General features: G+C 40.4%; 1 protein-coding gene across 1 annotated transcript in view; it reads left to right on the top strand.

Annotated features, from left to right (window-relative positions):
• The first annotated feature begins 10920 nt into the window (after positions 1-10920).
• MOB1B (MOB kinase activator 1B) overlaps positions 10921-25219 on the top strand; it is a 59956-nt gene continuing 45657 nt past the window's right edge. The window contains exon 1 of the mRNA XM_060148055.1: positions 10921-11088. Within this exon, the coding sequence (XP_060004038.1) occupies positions 11075-11088 (14 nt within the window). The 5' untranslated portion in view covers positions 10921-11074. The remainder of the gene's footprint in view (positions 11089-25219) is intronic.

Raw genomic sequence — 25219 nt, 5'->3', positions numbered from 1 at the left:
ATGCGGGCTTTCTCTAGTTGCGGTGAATGGGGGCTACTCTTTGTTGCGGTGCGTCGGCTTCTCATTGTGGTGGCTTCTCTTGTCGCAGAGCATGGGCTGTAGGCACGCGGGCTTCAGTAGCTGTGGCACACGAGGTCAGTAGTTGTGGCGCACAGGCTTAGTTGCTCTGCAGCATGTGGGATCTTCCCGGACCAGGGCTCGAACCCGTGTCCCCTGCATTGGCAGGTGGATTCTTAACCACTGAGCCACCAGGGAAGCCCGAAAACCGGTATTATGTGTCTCATGTAGCAGAAGAACATGTAAATAAATTCAATTAGAGCAAAATACTATTAGGCTCTAGCTAGATATTGCTGCCTGCTGAAGTGTCTGGGTCTAAAGCCTGGGGCTCTTTTATAAAAAGGGAGGCTAAGTGTTAGAGAGGTGTTAAAGACATACTAGCATCAAACCAAGACTTTCTTTTTGATATAATCAGAAGAAATGGAAATGAATTTAAAGGTGACAACTTCCCTATTATGTAATTCAATATTATATAATGCTGTGTTTGTGTACTACCTAAAATCCCAACTCTTTAAATATACAAAGCTCTAGGATGTTTTGATTCCCCATGAAATAGATAGACCTAGGTTCAAATTCTGGATCTACTACTTATTACTGGTATTACGTATATTAGATATGATTTAATATCCTCATCCAGAGAACTGAGACAATAACATCTGCCTCATAAGGTTGTAGTGAGAATTAAGTGAGATATAAAGAGCTTTGCAAGATACTGGCAGAAAATTATACAACGGAAAATAAATATTAGTTCCTCTCATTTCCTGAAGATTCTGTGGTTCCTTTCCAGCACTGGCTTAGATTCTCATATGCTTCCATGATTATACAAGCTCTCTAAGAGCCATGGCAGGACAGGCAGCCACAGTTGGCTCCAGCGTACCACAGGGAACAAAGAGCTGCTTTATCCAGAATAACCACTGAGGCCTCCTGGGAGGAACTGGCCTTTTGAGCCACGCTGTGTAGCCAACACCTTCCTCCCTGCCCCCAGCTCCTGTGAAGGTTGTTGATGATCTGGGGAAGAGTTATGGAATTTGCAAGCATGACAGCCCTGAGACAGTGACTCTGATAGATGACACAGGTCCCTGGAGGTTACCAGAGGGAGGAAAGAACAAGGAGAGAAAAAGGCTTTGTTCCCGGGAACACAGTAGTGGATCCATCCCAATTTCTAAACACACACACACCTGCTCCAATTTTAGGCCTGCCATTTGGCCATACAGCCATTGAGTTTATGGCTAAAGGCTGTATTTTAAATATTCACAGCACCTCCTACTGGACTGGATTTGTGATTCTGTGATATCAGCTGAAGTGGAGTTCAAATGAGCATTGGAGCTATTGTCTGCTTTTGTTTTCAGAATTTTGACTCTAAAATTTCTTCCCTACTTGATTCCTGATACCTTTATTCTTCTAAAATTTTCCTTTAATAAGGCTTGAGATTTCATGGTATAATCAGGGATAATTAAAATGCAAATACAACTAGAGAGGTAATACTGACAAATTCAGAATATCTCCTCCTCACTAGAATGTAAACATCCTGGGGGTAGGGACTTAGTTTTGTACCCTACTATATCTCCAATGCTTACATAAGTAACTAGCATATAGTTAGTGCTTAATAAATATTTGTCGAATGAATAAGGGTTCATACTAAGGTGTAAATGGTTGTAGCAGTCAACAATTCCTTTGCCTATACATGTATTTTTTTCATGACTCTGGGATTTACACGTGCTACATCATCTTTCTGCAATGCCATTGTCTGCCTCTTACTCCTCCATCACCCCTTCCTTACCTGGAGAAAGTCTACTAACCCTTTAAGACTTGCTTTTTGGGTAAAACTCTCTTGGACCCTATCTTCCTCCTCAAATTAACACTTTCACTAGCTGGGCTCCTGTAGTCCTTTGCATATAATCCTGTTATAAGAGGGATGGTTTCGTGCTGCAATTATTTGTTTATAAGTCAGTCTCTGCCACTAGAAATGAGCTCCCTGAGTGTGGTAACGTTGCACCTTGCTTTTGTATCTTCACCCTTAGCATGGGTAACTGGTTTATGGTAGATCTTCCAAAAATGTTACTGACTCACTGATTCTTATAAGTGGTCCTTTATCCTGTAGGGCTCCAGGAAGATCTCACTCCTTATCCCTTAAGGAGTACATTACCAGATTACTTCCTTTAAAAGCTCTATTTTGGATAGGAAATCTGCCTGCCCACTATGGTTTTATTTTACTAAATCTCTTTGTCCTATACTCAAATGGAATGATTGGTGTGGAAACACAGAGTACAGCCTATATAAATAAGGGATCTGGATATACTTGGTCAAATTTCAAGGTGGGACTGATTATCTTGGTTGTCTTCTCTGTAGTTGCTTTCTGGCTGCCCTGATGCCATATAGACCTTAAGGACAGTCATATTCTGGGAGGGTTGGAATATTTCTCCTGAGGAAAAACAAATGGTTTGACTATCTGGGATCAGATTCCTATTGGTGCAGGACAGGGGAATTATATCGTGTAAAGCAGTAGCTCATGTCTCCAGCTATAAGAGGATTGTGGTCTGCTCAGGTTGCTGTGGTTGTGACTATGACAACTATGGAAAACACGAGACAGATGCCAAGAAGAGGGTGTGGGAGCAGCCACGGGCAAGAGAGAACAAATGGCCAAGGCTAGGGGCCACTTAGGGTCCCTGAAGTCCAGTGGTTGTCTAGGCAGGGATTCAAGATCTGACTTCCACATTTCATTATTTATATTGATGCAAACCTTGAACCGCTCATAAGGTGATCTCTTTCATTCATCCATTCTGCTTTAAGTTACTCTGAGGAAGGGAATGGAGATGGGGGAGGCAGCATAAGCACCTAGGGCACAACCCAAAGGGTTGCAGCGCTTGAGAACAGGCGCAATTTAATTAAGCCAACTGTGAATTTGTGTGGGTGAAAGTAACAGCTGCTGATCCTTAGGATATTTTTAAGTTGCAGCCAGTTGGGATACTCTCTCTGTCTATATATGGTCCTTCATGCTAAAGGACCTCATGGAGATGGGTGGGCTAAAAACTTAGACTCCTTGAAACTGCATCATCATCTCTTGGTCTTTGACAGCACGTCAGCAGCCTGCTCTCTGGGAAACTTCAGCAAGGTTAAAAGTTAAGCCTCTCAACGGACGTACTCAGTAGGGACTCCTCCATCCCCCACCCCCCCTCCCCCCAACATTGTTGCTAGGTTTTTTTGAGATTAAAGGAGAGACTTATTTGCTTAGTCCCCACATACTTTCAAGCTGCTTAGTTACCACATCTTGTGCACAACATGCACTCCAGGCAAACAAACTTTTAAGAGCATGGTAGATTGAAGCAGCAAGCAGGCCCAGCAGACTGAGCCCCCTGAGTCCATGTGCTATATGAAGCAAACCTAAACACAGCTGGTGGAGTTAATTTTAGGCTTTCTGACCTTGGCAATGTACCATCAACTGGGGAAAAGCAGCTCTGAATAGGTTCAAAAGGAGCCTTCCTCCTTCTCCCCATACAGCTGACTGGAAAAGTGGCTACATGGTCTAAGTTTAATGGGAAAAACAATTAATTAATTATAAACCAGGGTAAATTTGACAGATCAAGAAATTCAACATTTATTGAGCAAGTCGAAGGCCTATGTAAGAAATCTTCTAGGATGTTTGTCCTATGACTAAGATCTTCAACATTATACTCAAAGTAGCATTTTCAGAAAAGTTCTAAAAGACTGGCTTCTCACAAACAAAAATAAATTTCTATATCACAGTGTTTTTATTTTTATTTTTGGCTGCTTTGGGTCTTTGTTGCTGCATGCGGGCTTTCTCCAGTCTCTGTTGAGGTGCAAGTGCTTCTCATTGCGGTGGCTTCTCCTGTTGCGGAGCATAGGCTCTAGGCACGCGGGCTTCAGTAGTTGTGGCATGTGGGCTCAGTAGTTGTGACTCGCGGGCTCTAGAGCTCAGACTCAGTAGTTGCGGTGCACAGGCTTAGTTGCTCCGAGACATGTGGGATCTTCGCGGACCAGGACTTGAACCCGTGTCCCCTGCGTTGGCAGGCGGATTCTTAACCACTGTGCCACCAGGGAAGTCCATATCACGGTGCTTTAAGACACCAAAATGGTTTGGCAATGATGAGTGGGGAGATAGAAGTTTTATTAAATTATGCTGTTTTTATATATATATATATATATATATATCAATAATTTAAGTGCAAGGAGTAAATACATACTATTTACTTCTGAATGCATAGGATCCAATTCTCTGACCACCAAAATAGGTGAGGTTCCTGTAATACACTCACATACAACATGGACCTTTCCTTCCTGACACACAATTTCTAATTTTGCTTTTCTTTGTTTGCCTGTATTTCTCAATGATCCATAGGATTCGTAATGGCAGTGACTATATCCTTGCTTTTTTGCTCACAGAGGCCCATAATAGACAATAAATACTTGTTGAGTTGATAAATGAATGATTTGCACCTCATCATTCCCTTAAATCTAGCATCCTATTGCACAAAATTCACCTTCAAAGGAATGAACATCTTGAAAGTGAGGGTACTGTCTTCAGTTTGGGATCAATGGAAGATCCTTCTTCCACTGTAACACATTATAATGTGTTTTGATGCTCTATGTTTTTTGGTGATAAATGAATGCATTGAGAGACACCAACCTTTACAAACAACCTTTAATACTTCCATTCTTTTCTATTACATTAAAATAATATGTCCTCGAAATAAAGATGCAGACGTAGAGAATGGACTTGAGGACACGGGGAGGGGGAAGGGTAAGTGGGGACAAAGTGAGAGAGTAGCATTGACATATATACACAACTAAATGTAAAACAGATAGCTAGTGGGAAGCAGCTGCATCGCATGGGGAGATCAGCTCGGTGCTTTGTGACCACCTAGACGGGTGGGATAGGGAGGGTGGGAGGGAGACGCAAGAGGGAGGGAATATGGGGATATGTATATATATATATATATATACGTATATATATGTATATGTATATATATATACATATAGCTGATTCACTTTGTTATACAGCAGAAACTAACACAACATTGTAAAGCAATTATACTCCAATACCGATGTTAAAAAAAAATAATATGTCCTTGAGAAGCATTTATAACCATTAATTGGTTTGTCTTTAATGAAGATATAGAATTAAAATCTAAAGTCCATTGATAAGGATCAGGTTGAATTGTTAGCTATGTTAAATGGGACCGTGTAGCATGCCAAAATTCCTTTAGAATATATTCATTCTAATTTAGGTCATCCTGGGAAGCGGGGGAAAGAAATGGACTTTACTGAATTCAGATTGTACTTACGAGCTACGTGATCTTGAGCAAGTTACATACAAAACCTCTCAGCATTAGTTTCCTTATCTATAAAAGAGGGAAAATAACACCTAATATCAACCTCATGGGGAAGTGTAAGAAATAAATAAAACAGAGATAAAATATGCAAAAAGCTTAGCAGAGTGATTGGCCCATCGGGAATAATCAAAAAATGGTAGTTATAAAAGCAAAAATAATATGTAATAAACTAATTAGATGGAATAATTACCACATCAATCTAGATATTATGTAACCCAAACACTCCTGTACAACGGAATGCATTTTATCAGGTTACTAAAGATTTGTTGCCCGGTATACTTTATCTCACGTTTGTTGTTCAGGTATCTATTCTTTCAGAGTCAGATCACATTACTGAATCAGAAGAGAACAGCTACTCAAGAAATACTGAGGCTCAGATTTAGCTACAGGGTTTGAATTCTGCATTTCTTCTCTCTGGCATTAGGAATATTTGCTTTTAGTTTTACAGGTAAAAGAACATTTATATATATATTGGTAGAAAAAGCTAGGTAATGTGAAGGCAAGGAAAGAACTCCTTAGTCCGAAAACTCATCTTCTATACTAAACATTTAAAACCCCATTAATAGTAACACTTTTTCTAGGCCTTTTCAAAATGAGACCTGCTATTTGTTCGTTTTCTTTTTATTATGGAAAATTTCAAAACTAAACAGAAGTAGTCAGCACAGTATAATGATCCTCATGTACTCATCACCTGGTTTTGACAATTACTAACTCGCTTCATCTATATTCCTACTTCCTTTCCCCCTCACACACTATTCTGAAGCAAATCCCAGGCATATTATTTCATCTGCAATTATTTCAGTACATATTTCTAAAAAATAAGGACTCAAAAAACACAGCCACAACATCATCACTACAAATAATAATTAGTCCTTAGTAACATCAAATATCCAATGTTTAAATTTTTTGGTTGTCTATAAATGACATAAACATTTGCTATTGTTCTTTTTCAGACTGCTTATTTGAATCGAGATGCAAATGACTGTACACGTTACAGCTGGATGATATGTCTCTTATCTTTCAACCTCTATGTCTCTCCTTCAGCTTTATTTATTTCTTGCAATTCATTTGTTGAAGAAATTAGGTCCTGCATATTTTCCCCACTGTTTGGATTTGCTGCTTGCATCCCTGTTGAGTCATTTAACATGTTCTTTACCATATTCTTCTGTGCCCTACATTTCCTGTAATTTGATAAATCTGATATAGAGGCTTGATCAGATTCAGGTTCTATTTTGTTGGCAAGACTTCTTCACAGGTGATGATATAGTCTTCCATCAGGACACACATAAAGTGTGGTTGTCTCTCTTGTGATACTAGCAGCCGTTGGTGATCAATGTCTAGATCCATTAATCCATTAGGGGGTTGCAAAAATAGCGATATTCTAATAATAATTCAATCATTCCTATTTCTTTCTTTCATTTTTATTTTTTTTGGCTGTGTTGGGTCTTCGTTGCTGTGTACAGGCTTTCTCTAGTTGCCGTGAGCGGGGGCTACGTGAGCTGGGGCTACTCTTTGTTGCGGTGCGTGGGCTTCAGTAATTGCAGCACGCAAGCTCAGTAGTTGCGGCTCACAGGCTCTAGAGTGCAGGCTCAGTAGCTGTGGCGCAGGGGCTTAGTTGCTCCGCGGCATGTGGGATCTTCCCAGACCAGGGATCGAACCTGTGTCCCCTGCATTGGCTGGTGGATTCTTAACCACTGCGCCACCGGAGAAGTCCCTCTATTTCATTATTTTTAACTGAAATACTTCTATAAGGAGAAATTTCCCCGGATCTACTACTTGGAAATTTGGCTTTACCTGCTGTTGTTTTCTTGGAGAAGGGTAACATATTAATTAACACATTGGCAGTGACTAACTTATCCTATAAAAAGATGCGATGAATCATTTTCTTTATGATTGTAGAAACCCTCACCTTGAAGGAAAAGGAGAATATAACTGCAACTGAAGGAGAGGAAGTAAATGGTGATCAAAAACCTGAGATATCTGGGAAGAGAAGAAAGAAACACAGACGCTTAAAGGTAACACTTTGCTAAGTCTGTTCTTATCTGGCATATAAATTCCTATTTGGAAGCCCACCTTAAGGCTTTGAATACTATCAATATTTACTTACTGAGGTGTCCTGCATTCTTATCTCCTGTTCAGATCTCTCCCCAGACTTTGCACAGCTGTCAAAACTCTACCTGAAAAAAAAAAACAAAAACTCTACCTGACATGGCAACTTTGATGTCTAAAAGACATTTCAGAGTTAACATATCTAACATGGAACTTTTAGTTTCACTTCAAAATTGTGACTCAGATCTTCCCTATTTTACTAAACGGCAGCACCATCCACCAGTTACTAAAGCCAAAATGACAGGAGTAGTCTTTGACTCCTTCTTTTCTCCAATCCCTATAATCAATGAATCACCAAGTGCTGTTCATTTTGAGATTACTAACTTCTTCTTTCTATTATTAATGACACCACCCTAAACCAAGTCACAGCTGTTGAGAAACAATTGTGCTATTACAATAAGTCTTCTGGCATCCCTGCTGACATGTCGGCCTCCTCCGGAACATTCTCCACAAGAAGGGAGAGTGATCTTTCTAAAATGTTAATCAAGGATCATGAGCTGATAATTGTTGAAGCTGTGTGATGGATTCATTATACTAATTTCTTCCCCTCTTTATGTGTTTGAAATTTTCCAAATTAAAAAAATAAAATGTTATTCTGATTATTTATCTTAACTTCTTACTATTTTACTTCTCGGCTGACTCCTCTATGTTCTTAAAATAAAACCAGATGGCTGTGAGCCCCAGCCAGCCCTTAGTCTACATGTTCAGCTTTATCTGATGCCACTCTTCTTGCTCAGGCTGCCCAGGCCATAACCTGTCAGTTCTGAGAACCCTTTAAGCTCTTTCTTATCTTAGAGCATTTGTACTTTTTATCCCCTCTACCAGAAAATGATCATTCCCTAGCTCTTTGCAAGGCTGGCTCCTTCTTCTTCCTTCAGGTCTCAGCAAAACTTCACCTCTTTAGAGAGGCCTTTCTTAACCACTCAATCTAAATTAGATCTTACTTCACCACTACTCTCTGTCACATTATTCAGTTTATTTTATACCTTACCACAATTTATAATTATCTTGTTTGTCTATATTTATATAAATATACTTACTTGTTTATTATGATAAGAAATTAACTTGAATGAATATTTAAAGGTATGTGAAGGCATATACCCACTCACATTCTGTTCTATTCTATTCATGTTATAATTCCACTTCTTTGAGAAACTGGTGGATAGAATATAAATTTTTTTTTTTTTTTTTGCGGTACGTGGGCCTCTCACTGTTGTGGCCTTTCCCGTTGTGGAGCACAGGCTCCGGACGCCCAGGCTCAGCGGCCATGGCTCACGGGCCCAGCCGCTCCACGGCATGTAGGATCTTCCCGGATCGGGGCACGGACCCATGTCCCCTGCATCGGCAGGTGGACTCTCAACCACTGCGCCACCAGGGAAGCCCCATAGAATATAAATTTTAATAATCTTGCTTCATAAACAAAATAAGATTTTGATTAGGAGAGTAACTTCTTGAAATTGAAATTTTAGGAAGAGAGTGATATGAAATTTGGATTGGTGAAGAAGAACATGGAATTAGAAATCTCTATTTGAATATAGTCTCTCTTTGATTCTAAACTGCCCAATATTTTTAAGTGCTGAATAATTTTAAGTGACAGTCATTGTTTGATTTAAATGTCTAACCTCTGAAATTATATTTTGTATTATTAACATGACACCTCTCTCATTTTTATGACCAATACATTTATGTTTTATCAGCTGTTAATTTCAGGCAATTCTCCTACTGGTATGATAAAGAACTCAGTAGTTTTGCAGATTCTGTCCTCTCCCAATCATCGCCCTGACTCAAGAGTCATAGGATTCATTTAAATTTAGTTAGACCAAAAGCAAGGCTACATAAGCCAGCCTACCAAACCAGGGAGCAGATGGAAATTGTCTGCCAGTAATCTAAAGGATGTCCCTGGCATGACAGAATTTTAGAACTGGAAGATATCTTAGAGATCATGTAATAATCCAAAGCGCTCATTTTAAAGGGGGTGAAACTGTTGTTCTAACAGGTTTACAGACTTACTCTTCCCAAAATAAAAGATAATATCCTAATCTGGTCATTCAAGTCATTGTCAGAAGACCTTACGGAATTGTATATTAAATCTTTATCATATCAAAATCTGGAACACAGGGCTTTTATGTCATAAGTCCATGATTTTCAGTATAGTAAGATAACGCCTCCTTCTCCCTTCTTTCCAGCACCTTTGGAGGCTTAAGTCTTTTCAAATTATTCCAGTGACCTCTGCTGTTCCTGAGATAGTATCAACACTTCAATATTTTCTTGTTTTAAAAAATGGTTTGATTTACTAACATGCCAAACTAATAGTACATAAACTCAACAGAACACATTTCATATTGGCACCTCCTTCAAGTCTATTAGCCCAAGGTGGGTTACTAGCTGCACAGAATTTAAATTTTGTTAAGATTCTTTGAAAAAGTTACTTGCAGATTTGACGGGCGTTGTGAGTAAAGAAGATGGACATCTCTTCGTAATCGGTACCCAAATCGATAATGCTGTGGTGGGCTGGTGGCAACGCTGATTAAGCATTTATGGGGCTCAAGTCCATTATAGCCACTGAGCACTCTGATGCACAAAACATTTTAGAAGCTAGAAAGAATTCAGTACCTCCTTGTAGAAGGACTTGCATTTCACATAGTTAAGGGGCCCAGGGAAAGGCTTTATAATCTATTTGCTCCATATAACTTGGATATGTCACCACAGCAGTTTTCCCAGCTGCTGCTGACAGCCTCACTTGCCTGTTCAGACAGTGATGGACCCTAACCATCTCCTTGTTTAGGGTTTTAAAACATGCCCATAAGACGACAGGGGCCTTGAAAGCCCATTTAGATCCTTTCCTCTCTTCTGGCGGAACCACACCCAAACCATTCCAACCAGATGAAACTCACTCCTGGTTTTACATACGTAGCAGAGAGACTCCATAACATTTCATCTGGGCACTCACAGTGGGCAGAACTCTGGTGGCAATTCCATCCCTCACTGCAGGACTCTGTCATCCCAGAGTTGCAGCCAATTTCCTTCCTGGCCGCTGAAACCCAGCTAAGCAGCTCGGAGGACTCTGCCACGACCCCCAACCGGGTGGACTGGCCTCGACTAAACGGGTGGCCCCAGCACACATACGGGGCGTGGCCCGGGGCTGCAAAGGTGTCCAGAAAGTAGGGGACCCGGGGTCGCAACGGGAGGGGCAGGGTGGGCGCGCACCGCTCTCGCGAGAGCTCACGGGGTAGTGGCAGCGAGGGGATGGAGACGAAGTGCCGGGGGAGCAGCGCTGCGGTCGCGGTTCTTGTTCTCTGTGGAGGAGGCGAGTGGCCCTTTCTCCGCCCCTTTTTGCTTCTCCTCCCACTGAGTGATTCAAGCCTTGCGCTTCCCACTTCCGCACCCTCTGCCAGCCATTGGAACTAGCAAAGCCGAACAAGTTGCGGCCGCCGAGCAGCCGGCGTTCCCCGCCTCCTCATCCTCTCCTTCTCCTTCTTCTCCTTGCCTGGCCGCCGACGTCGCCGCCACCCCGAGGCCTCGCGACCGCCGAGCCCGCAGCCCACGCCACGGCCGACATGAGCTTCTTGTTGTGAGTAGCCAGGCCCAGCGCGCACCGGCTTTGTTCAGGAGACCTGGGCCGCGGGTCCCCCACCCTTCTCCCAGCTTTGCCCCTAGCTGCTTGACCCGGGCGTTCCCACCCACCAGGTCTCGGGGAACCTGCCCCGAATGCTCGCGTTGCCTGACCGCCGCCGCCTCCCCGGCCCGCTTCGAGCAGGCGGGGAATCCTCCGGCCCCCAAGGAGGCTCTCTTTCTCCCCGGACCCCAAGTCCCGACACACCCCGATGCCCGCGCCCGCATTTCTCCATCACCCCAACCTTTCCTCTCGCTCTTCTCTTGCGTTTGTTTGTTTGCGCGCTCTATGTAGATACCTCCCACTCTTCCGCAAGACCCGTATCCGACGCGTGCCCGGTCGTCTGCCTCCGTCTCCCCTGTTCATTGCTTTTATTTCTAGATCCCAAGCACAGAAGATAGAGCTTCTACTTTCTTCTGTCACCCTAGGATCCTTTTCATCCCCCACTTAGGTTTTAGGAGTGGGAAGTTGGGGTGACAAGTCTTGTGGATTTAACACAACGCGGCTGCTTGCGCGTCAGGATCCTCTGGTGACAACCTGGGGTCTTGGGGACTGGAGCGCCTTGCTTTCCCGAGGCGCCCCTCCTCCCAGCGTGCTCCCCTGAAGAGTATGGGCTCTATCTTTTTAGACAACCACCATATAGGGTCTGGGTAGTGTGCCCTGGGTTGATTAGGGAGTTGTTTTGCAAATCATTTGTAAATGCCAACTCAACGTCACATTTAGTGCTCGTCATTATTTCCCTTATCGTTTATTGCAGACGAGTTGAGGGGGATGGGCAGAAAGATGGGGTGGCCGGATGGGAGTATGGTGGCAGCAGACAAGCCTCAGGTCCTCCGAAAACAGGACCTTACACCCTGGGAAATTACTCTTTTGAAGGCTTCGCTGTGATTCACCTCTGTTTAATCTGTGATTAGAAAGCTAATAAAAACTCGGAGATTGAAACCCACCCCATATGCTCCTTTACCGTTGTGGAGAAAATTAGCATTTAAAGATTTTCTTCTTTCCCCACCTCCCATAATTTTTCGTCATCACATTGGCACCTGAATCCTGAGAATTTAATTAACCCTTATTTTCACAAGCTTATATCTAGAATGTTAATCCTTTTTAGGGTGTTTAAGCAAAACTGAGCCATCACAGAGGCTAACCGGCAGGTGGACTTGCTAATATTTCTAATATGCACAGGGGTTGCCTGGCTTGTGTCAACCTGCCTAACACATTTGAGTTTATGAAACCTCTTTCTTAGGCTCATCCTAGAAGTTGATTCTGAGTTTGTCAGATAGGTAGTACTAGATGAGAGGACTGAGTGATTTTATAAACGTCTTTGCTTCCTATTTTAGTTTGAATCAAGATAGCCAAGCATCTCCACTTGAAACTTCTCATCTTGAGTATTTTTTGCATTGCTGTTTTTTGATTTTTTCAAGAATTTAAAAGCTGTCTTTGAAATAGCAATGTAGATATGTCCTTGACTGCTTCTGATGGGCCTGTGTCTCTTGGAACTCATAGCTAAAATTGTTTGAAGCAGGGAAGAACCATATTTGGCTGAAACTAGGGGATAGAGAAGGTTTGGGTGGTATTTTCTGAATATAAATACAATAGTATCCTGCTTTTCCATGGCTCAGTAATAATTACAGAAATGTAATGGATAAGTTCATTATCCTGAAGCGTATTAGCTGCATAAGAAGAATCTTGCCATAACTAATGTAGATAGCACATTAGAGGGTTTGTACTATTTGGAACACAATTTTTCAGTCAGGTCACACGTAGCAGTTAATAAATTCTCAAGATATTTTGCCCGTGTGCTGCTTGACAGTCCAAAAAAGTTAATCTAATATTTTTGGTTTTGATTTTTGTCCACTGATAGTTTAAAATCTGAAGTGAACACCTCGTAAGTAGAAATAATTATTACCAGAAGTGAAAGAACAAAGTTTTGGTTATCTATTATTTGGTATAATTTCCTGAATCTTATTTCTGTACCAACAGATAAGCAGAGAAAATAAGAGTTGCAGTTTAGGAGTTAAATACAAATATTTCTCTCCAGTTCTTGGAAGCTTATTTGTAAAGCGGCTATAAGTGGATGAAACTGCAAAAATAAGGGCAATGTGAGATAGGGTTATGAAGTTGATGACTCATAACTCTTGAGGGCTTTAAGATAGAAGAAAAGAATTATTGATTTAAAAAACATCATTCAGGGCTTCCCTGGTGGCGCAGTGGTTGAGAGTCCGCCTGCCGATGCAGGGGACACACGTTCGTGCCCCGGTCCGGGAAGATCCCACATGCCGTGGAGCCGCTGGGCCCGTGAGCCATGGCCGCTGAGCCTGCGTGTCCGGAGCCTGTGCTCCGCAACGGGAGAGGCCACAACAGTGAGAGCCCCGTGTACTGCAAAAAACAAAACAAAACAAAAACAAAATAAAAAACATCATTCGTTGTGCAGGCACTGGTGTAGGCACTGGTTCAGAATAAATTTGCACTGCTTTGATTCTAACTGGGACAAACCTTTGGTTGTGCTGCATATTGGCCTGTGTGTGTCTTCAGATTAAGCTAAACTCCCAGATAGTGCATACAAAAACTTCACAGGAACCTAATTTAACTTTATAGACTCAAATCTTTAAACACATCCATAGTACCTTCTGTGTGCTAGGCATTGTGCAAGATGTGAGACTCTAGAAATGGTAGACAGTGTATAAACAGTCATCTGTAATAGACGCAATACAAGCATAGGGGTCCAAAGAGTACAGAGTGTTCTATTTGAGCAGGGGGCAGATTTCATGGAAGAAGTGATGGATAGTTAATGGAAGGTATAACAAGAGTTCTCTAAAAGGGTAAGGGGAAATGGGAGATTTCAGTTAGAGGAAACATCATGGGGGCATGAAATTGCCTGTGAATTCTCCATTTTCAGGTTTGTTCAAGAGGCTGTAGAATTTGGGAGCTAGATGGGGTCTATCAGTAACACAGCTTACTCCTCTCTTTTTTGCTAAAGTGGCAAAATCACCAACCTCACGTTACTGGCCTAATTATTGGCCTGGGTAGAATTGGAACACAGGTCTCTTGACTTAGGGTTTTTCCTCTCCTGACATTTTATGCATATAAAATTGAGGGAGATTTAGGATCAGAGTGAGTTCTTAACAGTCATTCAAAAAATATAGAGTGTTCTCTATGTTTCTAGCATTTTTAGATTGCAAGTCTCTTCTGACATGGAATTCCACAGAAACATTTGACTAGGAAAAAACCAAGGTGTAATTTCCTAATGTAAGACTGCTTGGTTGGAACAGAGTTAGAACAAATATAGTTAACTTTAAAACAGAAGTTTGTAGGAAGGTGGTTTAGGAATGAGAATGAATATAAACCAGGTCTGTTTCTGTACAGGAAGAAACAAAGAGGTTGGGAAAGGAAGGAAATATTTATTGAACATTATGCTAGACAGCTGCCATTTGTGTTTTCAGAAGAATAGCAATTTGGGAAAGGGGACACAGGGTTTTAGCTGTGTTTATATGTGTCTCTCTCTGTCTCCTTCTTCTACTTCTCTCTTCTCTCTTACCTCCTTCTTTCCTCCAGACACCTCCCCCCACCCCGCCCCCCATACCAGCATCTTTGTTTTCAGGCAGATGATTCAACTGATTTTAGTGCTTCAATATCCTCACCTGTAAAAGAAATTAATAATAAAAATAGCCTGCTAAGTGCTTACCATGTGCCAGACACCAAATGCTTTAGATAAGTAACTCAATTTAATAACTAGCAGGAACCCCATTTTTACAGATGAAGAAACTGGCAAAGAGATGTTAAATAATTTGTTCAAATTATGTAGCTAGTCAGTGGGGTCGCTGGGATTTGAATCCTGGCAGTCTAGATCCAGAGAACCTACCTCATATTACCTTATATCTAATTGATAAAATTATATAAAAAGGTGGTATTCATATAGGCCTTGTTTTTAAGAGAAGTCTTTCATGACCAGGTATTAATATCTCATACTGTGAGGACTGCTTTCTAAGGGTCATCAGGAATATAATGGTGGAAGAGAAAATAGAAACCTTTAAATTTAAATAATACTTTAAGATTATTTTTGACTTTTATTTTTAGTGTAAGAATAATACTAGTTGATTCACTTTGTTATACAATGGCAACTAACAACAATGTAAAGCAATTATACTCCAATAAAGATGTTTAAAAAAAAAAGAAAGAATAATACACATGTTGGAGTAATCACAAAATACTTTTAAGAAAAGGAAGAAAATAAAAATCTCTCATAATCACACCTTCAGAGATAACTATTGTATTTTGTGATATCACTTCCTAATCTTTTCTGTCACGTTTTTGTTTGTACATATGTAAAAATACACAAATGGATCCCTACTGTCCATAGACCAGGTTTTTCACTTGTGAATTTTTTATGTCAGTATACTTCTACAGCATCACTTTGAGTGGCTGTTGACCAAGTATTATCTTTGCAGTTTTGTTATCTGACCAACCAATTTAATAAGTTATGCTTTTTCGGGGGTGGGGGGGAGGGAGTTGAAGTAAGTATGGTCATCTTTTCAGAATTATAGTTTTGGGAATTGCAAATATCAATACTTGGCTGTCCTTAGTTTACTCTTACCATCTGATACAGGATTGCTTTTGTTTTACATTACAGAGTGCAGAATAATTACTATGTGATTACTTTTACCATTAACGACTTTTTTTCCTTGATGTACTTGAAGAGTTTTTGTATCTTTGGAGGTTCTGATATATGAAAGCACATGTAGTACTTGTCTTCAAATGTATATTTGACTAGGAGATATTGAAGCAGAATACTTGTGTTACTTCTTGAAAAATACAAGAAAAATGGTACCTATTAGGAATGTTAAGTCTACAGAGAAGTTTTAAACTCTTCTTTCTTCCAACATTCCATTTTTTAAAAGATTGAGATATAATTGATGTATAACATTAGTTTCAGGAGCATAACTTCCATTTTTGTTTTGTATCAATTAACTAACTTAAGGCCATCTTTTATAGCATGTTTAATTAAAGTGTAGCTGTGAAACCTGTTCATTTGCAGAAGTGATTTTTAAGTTTTATTTTGAAACATTTTCAAATTTTTAGAAAAGCTGTAAAGAATAGCACAAAGAACTCCCATATATTCCTTATCCAGAGAACCCATTTAGTTTCATCAGTTGCTCCAATAATGTCATCCTCAGCAAAAGGATCCAGTCAGGAATCATGTATCATACCCAGTTTTGTGTGTGCTGCCTTCTTCAAACTGAAACATTACCTTAGTTTTTCCTTGACTTTCAGGATTTTTATGTCTTTGAGGACTACAGGCCAATCATTTTGTAGAATATCTCTCAGTTTGAGTTTGTCTGGTGTTTCCTTGTGGTGAGACCTGGTTGTGCATTTGAGGCACAAGTATCACAGGTGTGATACATGTTTTTCTTACAGCATCTTATCAGGTGCACATAATGTATGTTTGTCCATTGTTGGAGGTGATTCCTTTGATTAAAGTGTCTGTAAAGATTCTCCAGTATAAAGTTATTACATATTTTCTTTTTGTGATTAATATTTTGTCGGGCGCTATTTTGAGATTATGTAACTGCTTCCATTTTCACCTACTAGTTTGAGTGTTCATTGATATTTCTTCTCTATATTACTACTATGATGCTTGCCAATATTCTAATTCTGTCATTGCTTTTACATTTATTATTTGACATTTTTACTGTAAGGGATCACTTATTCTTCCCATTTATTTATTTTTTTAGTATGTGTGAACTCATGGGTTCCTATTTTATTTAATGAGTTATAATCTGTAATCATTATTTATTTTGGTGCTCAAATTGTCTCAGTTTTAGCTAGTTGGAGTCCTGTTCAGACTGGCTTCTGTGTCCCTTTGATTTGTTCCTGTCTTTCTCTGAGTACTCCGTTACTTTCCGGCACAATCAGATATTCCAGGTTTATCGGTTTTTTTAAAAATTTATTTATTTAATTAACTTATTTTTGGCTGCATTGGGTCTTCGTTGCTGTGTGTGGGGTTTTTCTAGTTAAAGTGAGCAGGGGCTACTCTTCGTTGCGGTGCACAGGCTTCTCATGTGGTAGCTTCTCTTGTTGTGGAGCACGGGCTCTAGGCGCGTGGGCTTCAGTAGTTGTGGCACACAGGCTCAGTGGTTGTGGATCACAGGCTCAGTAGTTGTGCCTCGCGGGCTCTAGAGTACAGGCTCAGTAGTTGTGGTGCAGGGGCTTAGTTGCTCCACAGCATGTGAGATCTTCCCAGACCAGGGCTCGAACCTGTGTTCCCTGCATTGGCAGGCAGATTCTTAACCACTGTGTCACCAGGGAAGTCCCCAGGTTTATCTTATACTTTCTCTGCCTCAGTCCTGGAAGTGGCCATTTCTCTAAGGGCCTTGGTTCTGGCCAGTGATGAATAGTATTTGGAAACCAGAATTTAGGTGATAGGTGTGCTTATTACTACATATGTTTTGCTGCTCCCAGGCCCTCTCATTGGACAATGCTAGAAAATACATACCCATACAAATTTACATCCAAGTATTTTATTCTTTATCTATCCATATATACCCAATGAGTTCACACTAATTCCTGCAATTCTGAGCACAGGGTTCATCCTAGTCTTATCCCTTTATGTGTTTTTCACTTTCTCCTTTGTCAGTGAGAAACCTTGCTCCCATTATCCTCAATATACTTATTTGTTCAGACCTCTGTAAATATAGCTATTCTTCTAACTCTGCCTGGCCACCTTCCATGTGGCTTGGCCTCCAGCTGTCATCCAGCCACCATTACTCCTCTCCTGAGCATGTGTGGACCCCTCCTTCGGCCATATGAAGGATGAAAGTAGTCTGAGACTCCACTATGTGTGGTATGAGTGTGATAGTAATCTAATTTTTTCCCCCATGAATCCTGTGTTTAGGACCAATACCTCAGAGATGTTGGGAGGATTAGATATCCTGAACGTAAAAGGCCTAGCTCAATGTGCAGCAGTGATATCTAGTTCATTGTCAATATCTCAACAGTGTGATGGTTGCTTGTAGCTGTTATTATTTTTTATAAACATAGTCATCATTTCTGATTACTAAATCATAGCCAATTTCTGTAGGTTTATTATCATATGTATTGGTGCTACTTTGATTTTCTGAAGTTAGAACTTAAAAGCAGAAGCTTGAAGGTAAACATTATTTGGATAATAGTCTAAGTACCTCATAGTCAAGCAGCCTTATTAATATTTGTAATAGAAAGACTGAATCTTATTTTATTGCTACTATTGTTTTATTTTTTTCTCTAAGTTCTCTTGTTGTTATCAAATTGAAATTTGATGAGAATAGTTCAGTAGTTATAGTATTGGGTGTTAATTTTTGTGTGTTTCTTTGTAGAAATAGTTAATGGTTTAACTTAAATAATTTCTTAGTATTCAGTATAAACATAGAATAAAGTGGAAACAGTAGGGGTAAAAGTCTTTTATGGCAACTTTTCTGGTATCTCGATGCCCAGATCATGTTCCACACAGATGGGCAGCAGCATGACCTTCTCTTTAGAGAATCTGTTTGTTTGCTGGTGCCCTGTAGCATTAGATTTAACTAATGAAATAGCTCTTTGTTTAAAAACTCCCTGTTGGTTATAGGTTGTACTCACGTATGCCCGTTTCCGTTCTCCCTAACCCTTCCCCACACCCTGCCAAATGTTCAACTGGTTCTCTTATTTTCAACTCTTAGAAATTGTACTTTTGAGTCTGTGAATAACACCGATTTGTCAAAACTGAAGACTCAACCGGAACACAGCATTGTTTTGAGGACTGATGCTTGTGTTTCCTCTTTATTGTTAAGGACTCCCAAAGGGGTCTTACTTGTCAGAACATTCAAGCTTTTAATCAGTCCTTTGTTAACCTTGTCAATTTTTAATTTGGGAAATGGCAAGTTATCAAGAACTGAAATAAAAAAAATTTTTTTTCAGATTGTAGTTAGAGCCAAACTATAACCAAAAAGTACAATTCTTAGTGGCTAGACATTTGGGAACCAAAATGTTCCTCAATTGAGCTGTATTAATTTTAGCTTTTGCCAATCTTGAGAAAGAAAAATGGAGCTGGAGGAATCAGGCTCCCTGACTTCAGACTATACTACAAAGCTACAGTAATCAATACAGTATGGTACTGGCACAAAAACAGACATATAGATCAGTGGAACAGGGTAGAAAGCCCAGAGATAAACCCATGGACATATGGTCACCTTATCTTTTTTTTTTTTTTTTTTTTTTTGCGGTACGCAGGCCTCTCACTGTTGTGGCCTCGCCTGTTGCAGAGCACAGGCTCTGGAAGCGCAGGCTCAGTGGCCATGGCTCATGGGCCCAGCCGCTCCGTGGCATGTGGGATCTTCCCGGACTGGGGCACGAACCCGTGTCCCCTGCATTGGCAGGCAGACTCTCAACCACTGTGCCACCAGGGAAGCCCTGGTCACCTTATCTTTGATAAAGGAGGTAAGAATATACAATGGAGAAAAGACAGCCTCTTCAGTAAGTGGTTCTGGGAACACTTGACAGCTGCATGTAAAAGAATTAAATTAGAACCCTTCCTAACACCATGCACAAAAATAAACTCAAAATGGATTAAAGACCTAAATGTAAGGCCAGACACTATAAAACGCTTAGAGGAAAACATAGGCAGAACACTCTGTGACACAAATCACAGCAAGATCCTTTTTGACCCACCTGCTAGAGAAATGGAAATAAAAACAAAAATAAGCAAATGGGACCTTATGAAACTTAAAAGCTTTTGCACAGCAAAGGAAACCATAAACAAGACCAAAAGACAACCCTCAGAATGGGAGAAAATATTTGCAAATGAAGCAACTGACAAAGGATTAATCTCCAAAATTTACGAGCAGTTCATGCAGCTCAATAACAAAAAAACAAACAACCCAATCCAAAAATGGGCAGAAGACCTAAACAGACATTCCTCCGAAGAAGATATGCAGATTGCCAACAAACACATGAAAGATGCTCAACATCACTAATCATTAGAGAAATGCAAATCAAAACTACAAGGAGTTATCACCTCACACCAGTCAGAATGGCCATCATCAAAAATCTACAAACAATAAATGCTGGAGAGGGTGTGGAGAAAAGGGAACCCTCTTGCACTGTTGGTGGGAATGTAAATTGATACAGCCACTATGCAGAACAGTATGGAGGTTCTTTAAAAAACTGAAAATAGAACTACCATATGACCCAGCAGTCCCACTCCTGGGCATATACCCTGAGAAAACCATAATTCAAAAAGAGTCATGTACCACAATGTTCATTGCAGCACTGTTTACAATAGCCAGGGCATGGAAGCAACCCAAGTGTCCATCAACAGATGAATGGATAAAGAAGATGTGGCACATGTATACAATGGAATATTACTCAGCCATAAAAAGGAACGAAATTGAGTTATTTGTAGTGAGATGGATGGACCTAGAGTGTGTCATACAGAGTGAAGTAAGTCAGAAAGAGAAAAACAAATCCCGCATGCTGACGCATATGTATGGGATCTAAAAAAAAAAATAGTACTGATGAACCTAGGGGCAGGACAGGAATAAAGACGCAGATGTAGAGAATGGACTTGAGGACACAGGGAGGGGGAAGGGTAAGCTGAGACGAAGTGAGAGAGTGGCATGGACATACATACACTACCAAATGTAAAATAGATAGCTAGTGGGGAGCAGCCGCATAGCACAGGGAGATCAGCTCGGTGCTTTGTGACCACCTAGAGGGGTGGGATAGGGAGGGTGGGAGGGAGACCCAAGAGGGAGGGGATATGGAGATATATGTATATGTATAGCTGATTCACTTTGTTATACAGCAGAAACTAACAACACTGTAAAGCAATTATATTCCAATAAAGATGTTATAAATAAATAAAAACGGGGAAAAATTTTAGCTTTTGCTCAAATGGTAGCATGTTAATAAGCTGTTGGGAATGTATTGTCACGTGATAACTGTAGGTTCTAGAGATATCTTTACCTTTTTTTTTTTTTTTGTCATTCAGTATTAAGAAAGTATCACTGTCATTTTATTTAGCACCGTTGGGACTAAAGGCTACTCTTGACCCTCTGGTGACAGAAGGCCACCCCCAGGACTGAAGAGGTCATAACTATGCATAACTATAACTCTTTTTTTTAAAAAAAGTTAAAATATGTTTATTTCTGGATTCTTTTTGACCACACTGCATGGCTTGTGGGATCTCAGTTCCCCGACCAGGCATTGAACCCTGGCCATGGCAGTGAAAGCATAGAATCCTAACCACTAGGTCATGAGGGAACTCCCATAACTATAACCCTTGAGAAGTCTACTTTAGACACTTAAAGTGAGGAGCTTTGGCGTCACTTAGGAGCATGTTAGAAATGCAAGATTTCAGACTCCAATCCTTGAAATAGAATTCATTTTAATAAGATCCCTTACTTTAAAGAGCACCTTCAAGTTTTAGAAGCTTTAGACAATAGTAAGTCGATGGATGCCTGTGCATTGAGTTAAGTAATTCAAAGTAAGGTAAAGGAGAAAAAAAAATCCTTGGGATTCAGTATAATACTACCTCTGTCTTTGAGAGACTCTGTGAGGCTCTGACAAAGATTCTTTGCCTGACCAAACTTTGGTCAGGTCTTGAACTTTCTAATAGGTCCATCTGTGCACTTCCTTGTAAAGTCTAGTTTTAGCGAGAACCCTGCTAGTCAGGTTAACCACAATCCCCTACCACCATCAACATCTGATCAGCTTCCTCCTCCGCCACCATCCCTCAGGTGATGTATGGATCACCCCTGCCTGTCTTCAGCAAGAATCCTGTTAGGTCAGGGGCTTCCCTGGTGGCACAGTGGTTAAGAATCTGCCTGCCAATGCAGGGGACACGGGTTTGAGCCCTGGTCCTGGAAGATCCCACATGCCGCGGAGCAACTAAGCCTGTGCACCGCAACTGCTGAGCCTGCAAGCCACAACTACTGAGCCCACGTGCCACAACTACTGAAGCCTGTGCGCCTAGAGCCTGTGCTCGGCAACAAGAGAAGCCACCGCAATGAGAAGTCCACGCACCGCGACGAAGAGTAGCCCCCGCTCGCCGCAACTAAAGAAAGCCCGCGCACAGCAATGACGACCCAACACAGCCAAAGATAAATAAATAAATAAATTTATTAAAAAAAAAAGAATCCTGTTAGGTCAGTTTAACCAGAAACACAACACCCCCCGTCCCGTCCCCTTTTCCCCCTGATATTTCCTCTTAGTAATTTTTCTATCCACTCACGCCCGCACCCTGCTTCTTCGTTATACATTCCCTCTTGCCCATGCTGTATTTGGAGTTGAACTCCGTCTCTCTCCCATACTGTAAAATCCCATTGCAGTAGTCCCTATACCTACCTCATTGTTCCTGAATAAAATCTGCCTTACCATCTTTAACAAATGTCAGTGAATTTTTAAAAAAATTTTCTTTAACAGCCCTCAAGGTTAGGTTCTCTGGTTGTCTTTGCACACTTGTAATTATTTATAATTATTATTAAAGGTCTTTTCCCCCTTCCTGGACTGTAAGTTTCATAAGGTTTGTTCACTGTTTTATTTCCCAGCATGTTAGTACCTTGCTTGGCAAATATGTCCTCAGTATTTAAATATTTTTGATAGACTAAAGGTTGTCATGGAAAGAACAGTGGCTTGTGAGTGAGGACACCTGGGTTTCAGAGTCTTTGGTCTGTCACTAGCCATGTGACCTTGGGCACGTCACTTAATTTCTTCTGTTTCCTCTGTTTACTGGGAGGAAAGGAATGCCTATTCCGTTGGGTAACTGTGAGAATTAAATGAGAGAATGTATATGGAGGGTTTCAACAACCAGAGGGTCCTGTGCAAACACTGTTAGTATCCTTGTTCATGAAATTCCCAAGCCCAGTATGTAAACTCTTTCTGAATTCAAATGTTGTTTAGCTGTGTTAACAAATGCATGGTATTGCTGCATAATATAATAAATATTTATTGGAGTCTCCTGTGTATAAGCAAAGTGTTATTAGGTGCTGGTGGTAGGAGGAGAAAGGTAGGGATTCAGAAATAAATAAGATGTGGTCTCTGTCCTCAAGAATCTTAAAATTGGAGACCAGCATATTACATGGATGTACTCTTCAATAAAATTGTTGTAAACTCATTAGTTTTAAGTCCACTGGCTAATGAAGGTTAAAGATGATTGATATTCCAGTGAGAATACAAACTTCTTTGTGTAGGTGTGAAATAGTTGCATTCGGTATTTATAAAAGTTACGGGTCTGGTATATTCATGTATTCAAAACAGCAGAAATTTTGCAAATATGTGCTTCTGTATTTTTAGGCAGAGGCCTAAAATATGAATTTGGATGAATTTGGGGGCCTGCCCTACTTAATTTTGCACTGTTGCCACTATTTCCACTCCAGCATCTTGTTTTTTGATAGGGAAAGCAGGCAGCCGGAATCCTTTGGCCCACTTTCTTCCTGCAATTTACTTGGGCTTCTCAGGTAGGGATTAGAATGGGCTGGAAGTGATTGGCAGAGTCCCAAGGCATAGAGAGCCCGCATAATGGTGTTTGCTAACACTCCAGCCTCATCTGCTCCTTCCTTCCATGTATTCCCTGCACTGAGTTTAGCCATTTTATTTGCATTTCTTTCAACATGCATTTTTCCCACTTCTGCCTGCTTTTTTAAGTGCTGATCCTGTTGTTCTGGCTGGAGCCCTTCTCCATCCCACCTCCATTTCTTTAGTTCAGGAGCCAACTCTTTTTCCCTGACCTCTGTCCCCTTCCCAATTTGTTCAGTACCATTTCAGTGACCTCCATAGTCCTTATTATAGCTCATATCAAAAAGATATTGTACTTGTCAGTTTTCAGGCCTTTCTTCATCATCAGAGTATGTGACCTCTTTGAAGATGCAGCAGTTTCAAAAATTATTTTTAAATCTCTGCCATCTAGCATAGTGCCTGTTATATATTACATACTTGGTAATAAAATTTTTTTTATATGGTATCACATGTGGAATCTAAAAAAATGATACAAATGAATTATTTACAAAACAAATAGACTCAACAGACTTAGAAAACAAACTTATGCTTACCAAAGGGGATGGGGCGGGTAGGTGCGGGGAGAGATAAATTAGAAGTAAAAAAAATTTTTTTTAACAAGTCAGTGACATTTTCAAGTATTTACATGGTGGTAGGTGGAGAAGATATGAGTGATTCCCTTCATTCTGCTCTAATTTTTCCCTTCCAAACACTTTTGGGGAGCTAGAAATAGGTGGCTGTTGAGCACAGAAAGATTTGGAACACCTATTTATTGGATCTTTATTTTACAATTTTGTAGAGACCTTGTTGTTTTACCCTTTTTTCAAGAGTCGATATATGCCAGGCACATTCCCTACCTGCCACTGTAAATTGTGTTCCAGTAGCAGTGAACGTGAGTGCTCATATCCCTGCATCTCCACCAGCATCGCACAGCTAGGAATAATAATTGTGAGAGCTTCTTGGGCTTCAAATATATATATATATATAAATATATATGTATATGTGTAAATATATATAAATATATACATATATATGTAAATATGTCTGTACATATAACCAAGTAAACAGGTTAATACTAAAGATTCTTCCAAAGAATTTCTGTCCTCTTTCTCTCTTTTCCTTCCTTCTCTCTTTTTTTTTTTTTTTGTAAATTTTTTGGCCACGCCACGCAGCATGTGGGATCTTAGTTCCCAAACCAGGGATCAAACCCACACCCCCTGCATTGGAAGCACGGAGTCTTAACCACTGGACCGCCAGGGAAGTCCCTCTTCCTTTCTTTTTTAATTGAAGTATAGTTGATTTACAGTGTTGTGTTAGTTTCTGATATACAGCAAAGTGATTCAGTTATACATATATATATTCTTTTTCATATTCTTTTCCATTATGGTTTATTACAGGTTACTGAATATAGTTCCCTGTGCTATACAGTAGGACCTTGTTGTTTATCTGTTTTATATATAGTAGTTTGTGTCTGCTAATCCCAAACCCTTAGTTTATCACTCCTCTACCCGCTTCCCCCTTTGGTAAGCATAAGTTTGTTTTCTATGTCTGTGAGTCTGTTTATGTTTTGTAAGTAAGTTCATTTGTG

Source organism: Lagenorhynchus albirostris, chromosome 4 (assembly GCF_949774975.1).
Source record: "Lagenorhynchus albirostris chromosome 4, mLagAlb1.1, whole genome shotgun sequence".
Taxonomy (NCBI): domain Eukaryota; kingdom Metazoa; phylum Chordata; class Mammalia; order Artiodactyla; family Delphinidae; genus Lagenorhynchus; species Lagenorhynchus albirostris.
This window is presented reverse-complemented; position numbering and strand designations above follow the sequence as displayed.